This window comes from Chinchilla lanigera, unplaced genomic scaffold, assembly GCF_000276665.1.
Source record: "Chinchilla lanigera isolate Chin_1 unplaced genomic scaffold, ChiLan1.0 scaffold00015, whole genome shotgun sequence".
Taxonomy (NCBI): Eukaryota; Metazoa; Chordata; class Mammalia; order Rodentia; family Chinchillidae; genus Chinchilla; species Chinchilla lanigera.
The window spans coordinates 29,722,280-29,728,226 of NW_004955416.1; the positions used below are offsets into that span (position 1 = coordinate 29,722,280).

The following is a 5,947-nucleotide window of genomic DNA, read 5'->3' on the forward strand; positions in this document are numbered from 1 at the left end:
CCCCGCGGCGCTGCAGCCGCGCGTGTCCGCGAGGCGCGGCCTGGAGGCGGCCGTCACGGGCGGGGGCGCGCAGATGGGCGTCGTCCGGCTGGAAAAAGCCGCCAAGCGGGAGTTATGCAAAAGGCTCTGGTCAGCGTTTAGTCTCCTTAAAACGCGGCACTTTTCTATCTAAAAAGGCTTCCGTGACCCTTACAGGCCCGGCGAGCCCATTTTTAGGGAAGGGACACGGAAAGATTGCGCGGACGTGGCTTCCAGGGGGCTCTGCGGCGAGCCCAGCGTTGTCGGGGACGTGGCCCGTTCCGCGTTGGACACCCCTAGATGTTTTACCTTGCAGGAAGGAGAGACTGCGCAGAGGATTAACATGAGATCACGTAGACTCTTCCTTTTCATTCGTTCAAGCCAAAAGAGCAAGCCACCTTTCACTTTAGCCTGTGTGGCGTTACTGCTTGGATTACACTTTCTACCCTAGTGCTGCGCTCACGATGCCAGAAGGGAAGTCTCCCGACAGAAAAAGACCGCGCAGAAACTTGTCAGCCAGCAAAACTAAAAGCAGTGCGTCTATTGTTGCATACTTTAACAATGCACCGCCTGCTAAACTTGCCTGCCCCATTTGTGGTAAAATGGTGCCCAGATACGACCTAAGCCAGCATCTTGATGAGATGTGTGCTGTCACTGATGTCACTCAGGTTGGCCCGGCGCGGCTTGGCTTAATGAATTCAGACGCGTCCACAGCAGAGGTGGCCAGTGTTGCCTTAGAAGGTGTAACGCCAGAGACGTCATCGCCGCCAAAGAAAAGTTTAACGGCTGGACAGAGTGGTTTGGTGGAGGGGGGTGTGAAACGGACCAGTCCCTACTTTAAAAGTAATAATGCCGTCGTGTGCAAAAATCAGGAAGAGTTGAGAAATCATAATGTGAAAATGATTTCTTTGGGAAGCCTGTCATCTAAACTGTCCAGAAGGTACATGAAGGCTAAAAGATCCCTAGGTACGAGTGAGGAATTTGCTAGTCATTGTCCGCAGCGTTCCGTATCCACAGCTGTCAGGAGCCTGGCGGATGACAGTTCAGAAGTGGAGGATAAGGATGAAAATTTAAATAGTTCTCAAAAGGAAAACATTTTTACATGTGACTTGGTAAAGGAAGAGAATACTCCTGAATGTATGGTAAATAGTAGTAAAATAACAGAAGCTGACAGCCAAAAGGCTATCCAGGAGTGTAGGAAGGTATCCTGCAGCCCTGGCTTGTCAGGTAAGGCTCTTACAGGATTTTCACCAGATTTAAGGCTTGGAGAGAATTTCAAGTCCACTTCAGAAGATGGGCTTGTAAAGCCAGAGAGTATCAAAGAAGTAGATGATCGAGGTGAAAAACGTGAGGTGTGCAGTTATGAAGAAGTAGAAGTCACCGTTGCTTCAGAAGTTAAAACTCTGTTGTCGGGTTCAGAGGCAAAATCTCCTAGTTCTGTAAATGATGGTTCTAAATGGAGGGATGTGCAAGAACTTCTGGAGGATGACAGAGACCTAAAGAATGAAGTGGTCTGCGACGTTCCTGTGGAACCGGGGCCCAGCTGTGATGTTCCTGGTAACACAGCTGGAACACCAGGTCATCCTTATTACCTACGCAATTTCCTCCTGGTCCTGAAAGCCGTACTGGAGAACGAAGATGACAGGCTGCTCTTTGATGACGAGGATAAGGAAGTTATAGACAAATTCTATCAATTATCAGGTACCTTAGCCTGTTTGCTTTGGAGTGTTTTCCTTTTGCTGTCCTGTCCTGGGTGTGATGTGATGGGCGGTGATTGATGGCCACAAGGAGTCACTGTGGTTTTGTGAGTTCTCTGTGGGGAGTATTAATGGGAATCAGGAGCATCCTAAGGTAGTTTGTATCAAGAAAGGTATGTTTGTAAAAGAGACGATTTTGTACCTGTTGATGTCTGCTCCTGTAAGCATATGTGAATTACAATGGGATCAGCCATTTTTCCTTTAAATTTGATGGTTGTAAAGTAAAGCAGCCTTGTCCAAATAGAAAAACAGCATGACTTCAAAAAACGAACTCTGCATATTGAGCAGGTAATCAGGTTTCCTGTTAGGTTGTTTTGTTGTTCTCATACTCCATTTCCTTAAAAATGAAAGTAAAATAAAATACAGGAAAAACAAGCCAGCTTGCAGCATATTTTCTTACCCTCATCCTTTAGATTCATGGGTTCTGCTTGTTCAAGTCAGCTTGTGGAGGAAATGGAAACTTTCAAGCTTTTATTGGTACATCTAAAAATACTGGTCTGTGCCTCAAACTCTTGGCAGCCAGTGGTGGCTCCAGGCAGGCTGTGCAAGTTGGGAACAAAAAGCCACCCTTGTGTGGAATGGAGTCCCTTTAAGATAGGATGCACTTACTGGGTGGCTATGCCATTGGTGGCCATGTCTGACTCCTCAGTAAATGAAAAAGAATCCTAAACTTTACTACTATTTGTTTTAAATCCACACAGTAGAATTATTAGGATACTCCTTGTATTATTTTTTTGACCAGTGAACTCTACTTCTCTGGAAACAGGAGTGTGACGTGTCCACGCAGCTTGTCTTTTCTGTTCTCCCTGGAATATGGATGTAATAGTGTCACATGGGCTCCTTTACCTGGAGGGGTTGCAGTTCTTTGGTTGGGTGCTGATTGCACTCATGTGATTGGGTAGTTGGTGACTCCATGTTTCCGTATTACTGAGTTTCCCTAGTGCAAGTTCAGCACGCTCTTATACATGGAGACTTGGATGCAGTGTGTCCTTATGTGAAAATAACTACTGCTAGTTGATTTTGCCTCTTTCAAGAACAAACAGGAACATGAATGTTGGAGATTTTTAGATATTTTGATGACACCATTTTAGAGTTGGCAGAAATTTAAAGATAATTCAGGTGAGTAAGGAACTAGACTGAACAGATTCAGAAGTTTAGTATAGATCACTGAGTTAGAAATGATTGTCTTACCAAAGATAGGCACTTTTTTGAAAATTTTTTTCAACCCAAGTAGAATAACATATTCTGAACGAAAAGAGAGCAAAATAACTAAAATTCAAAGTAGAGCTTCTCTGAGGAAAATAGAAACGTTGGCTAGAAAATGAAGGGACTTGATTTTAGTTTTAAAATGACCAGAAATTGTGACCAAAGTGGAACTTTTTAGATGCTTATACCATAAACTGACATCATTTTGCATAAGGAAAAAAAGTGCATTGCTAAGAATGTCTGTACTCACCTCAGGTTAAAAAGTAAGTAGGATCTATATGTTGCTTTCTTAGCAAAAGGTAATATTTTGCACCATTTTTGTTAATTTTATTGTAGCTAGTGGTCAGAAGTTATATGTGAGGCTCTTTCAACGCAAGTTAACCTGGATTAAAATGAACAAATTAGAATATGAAGAGATCGCGCCAGACTTAACACCTGTGATTGAAGAATTGCACCTTGCGGGCTTTCTGCAGACAGGTATGATTGGGAGAAAGAACTGTGAAATGAAAATGTGACCTGAGGACGTCAGTTACTGCTGAGTAATGGTGATGTACAGCTGCTGGCATCTCCTGGGCTGTGCCTGGAAAATAGTAATTCCTTGCTTTTGTAAACAGTTTTTAATCTAGGGTGATCAATTATTTATGTGATGCTAAAGCCATTCATAGCTTGGGTTAAAAGTACCATAGTGAAGAGTTAGCTTTGCTTTCCTGCCTGGCCCAAGTTTACAATCGTAAAGTCACCTGTTGTACCACAGAAGAAATACATCTGTCTTTAGTTTTTCCAGCAAGAACTTGATTCACTTTATTCAGATTCTCATCATCATGGAAGAATAAAGCTGCCTTATTAACAATACTGCCTTATTTACAGTATTGTTCTAAAAGCTTTGTCTACCTCCATGTGCACACACATAAAGCTTTAATACATTGATTGCCTGGAGAATTGTTTCATTGCTTTAAACCCCTGTGAACACTACAGGAGACTCCTGTCTTCCCCAGTGATACCTGCATTGTCGTATTATAGCGTTATGTACCTATCTGTACAATACTGTATGGAAAATTAGGTATAAGGATGAATGATGAGAGCTTTGAGTTGAGGTTGTTGGTATTTTAGATAAAGTCAGCAAATAAGACCAGATGGTTTCTTTGGAGTAGAGTTTGTAGTTGGGAACAGTAGGTAAAGATGAATTTAGGGTAGTTGTTAGGGTAGGGCTAGGGAGGGTGAGATGGGAAATGCTGGCTGGAGATTCCTCCTGGCTCAGCAAAGGAGATTGACATGTGTAATTGTTACACATGTACCCCAGTGGTAACTCCTTGTGGATAGGCACATTTTTCACTGTGGTGTGTGTAGGGTCATAGAACTGTGGAAATACAGTGCACACCCAGTAAACATTTTTTGCCTGGAAGAGGGCACTGCTCTGAACCGAGAATATGTGAAGGCAGAGACCAGCCTGGTCTGACTCAGCCGAATGCCTCGAGCCTAGTGTGGTGTCTGGGGCACATAATGGCAGACATACTCCTGGCTGCAGAGTGAGCGGCCCATGAAAGGGCTCCCAGCCTGTAGCACATGAGCAGGGAGAGGGCGTGGGGAAGCGAGCTGGTGATTGGTTTTTGTGATGATGGGCCAGGGATATAGCTCAGCAGTACAAGTGCCTGCCTGGCAAATGCAAGGTCCTGAGTTTGATTCTCGGTACCAAAAAAAAAGAAGAAGATTTTGTGATGAGATAGACAGGGAAAGTATATTCCAGTAAGCTTTTAAGCAGGATGCCCAAACCATTGGCTATTCTTGTATTTTTTTTGTGTGTTGTTGTTTGTCTTTTTGTAACGGTCTAGTTCAGGCTGGCCTTGAGCTCACTTCGTAGCCCAGGCTGGTCTTGAACTTGCAGTGATCCTCCTGCCTCAGCCTCCTGAGTGCTGGGATTACAGGCGTGTGCCACCACATCCAGCTGTATTCTTTGTTGTAGTCACATTGTCTTTTACTTTTTAGTGAGAAATTTTGTTTTTCTTGACAAAGTAGTTTTTGGTTTCAGCAAATTTTATTAAACTCTGTATGGTAAAGTTTCATTGTATTTTCATCTAGCTAAGCAACCCCCCCATAAAGCTAGAAAACAGTTACATTCTTTAACAGTTTTAATTTGTTTTTCTTCTTGTTAACTCTTTTAGAATCTGAGTTACAAGAGCTCTCTGAAGTCCTTGAACTCCTTTCTGCTCCTGAACTGAAAACCCTGGCCAAGACCTTCCATTTGGTGAATCCCAGTGGACCAAAACAGCAGCTGGTAGATGCCTTTCTGAGGTTGGCCAAGCAGCGTTCAGTCTGCACTTGGGGCAAGAATCAGCCTGGAATTGGAGCTGTGATCTTAAAAAGGTGTTTTGACTATTAAAATAAAAGTACTTACAGTTTTGATAGCTGGGCTGGAGGAGTAGTGCAGAGGAAGAAAGAGCATTTGCCTAACCTATGTGAAGCCCAGGGTTTGATCCCCAGCACTGGGGAAAAAACACAAAAAGTTCATAGCATATTATTTTATTATTATAGATTGTTTACTTTTTTGAATTTTAATTGCTTGTTTTGGTTGGAATTAGGTTGAAAAGTCAGGAAGAATCTTAATTATAGTAGCCTGGATTCTTTCTTTGCTTATTATTCAAAATTTGTGTTGTAAGTCCATTCTCATTTCTAGGAGCAAGGAAAATCAATAGATTAAGACAATAGGCCTTTAGCAAATTCTATTATTTTATTACTTAAGAAAAATAGTTTTACCTCTGTTCTTACAGACCTTATGACAGCTGTTTAGTCAGATTTTTAAGTAATAAGTTTTTGTTGACACGTAATTAGTCTTAATATACAAGTTCTCCTGCAGGCTAGGCAAGCATAACTTTTTTTTTTTAATTTTTTTTTATTTTAAAGAGAGTAGTACATGAGAAACAGACAAACAAATAGAACAGTAGCAGCATATGAGTATCACGAACATAAAT

General features: G+C 42.3%; 1 protein-coding gene across 1 annotated transcript in view; it reads left to right on the top strand.

Annotated features, from left to right (window-relative positions):
• Positions 1-5,947, top strand: part of Fan1 (FANCD2/FANCI-associated nuclease 1) — a gene marked incomplete at its 5' end in the record, with an annotated part of 35,681 nt that continues 29,734 nt past the window's right edge. The window contains 3 exon segments of the mRNA XM_005381663.2: positions 1-1,719; positions 3,318-3,458; positions 5,141-5,342. Coding sequence (XP_005381720.1) covers positions 483-1,719; positions 3,318-3,458; positions 5,141-5,342 — 1,580 coding nt within the window.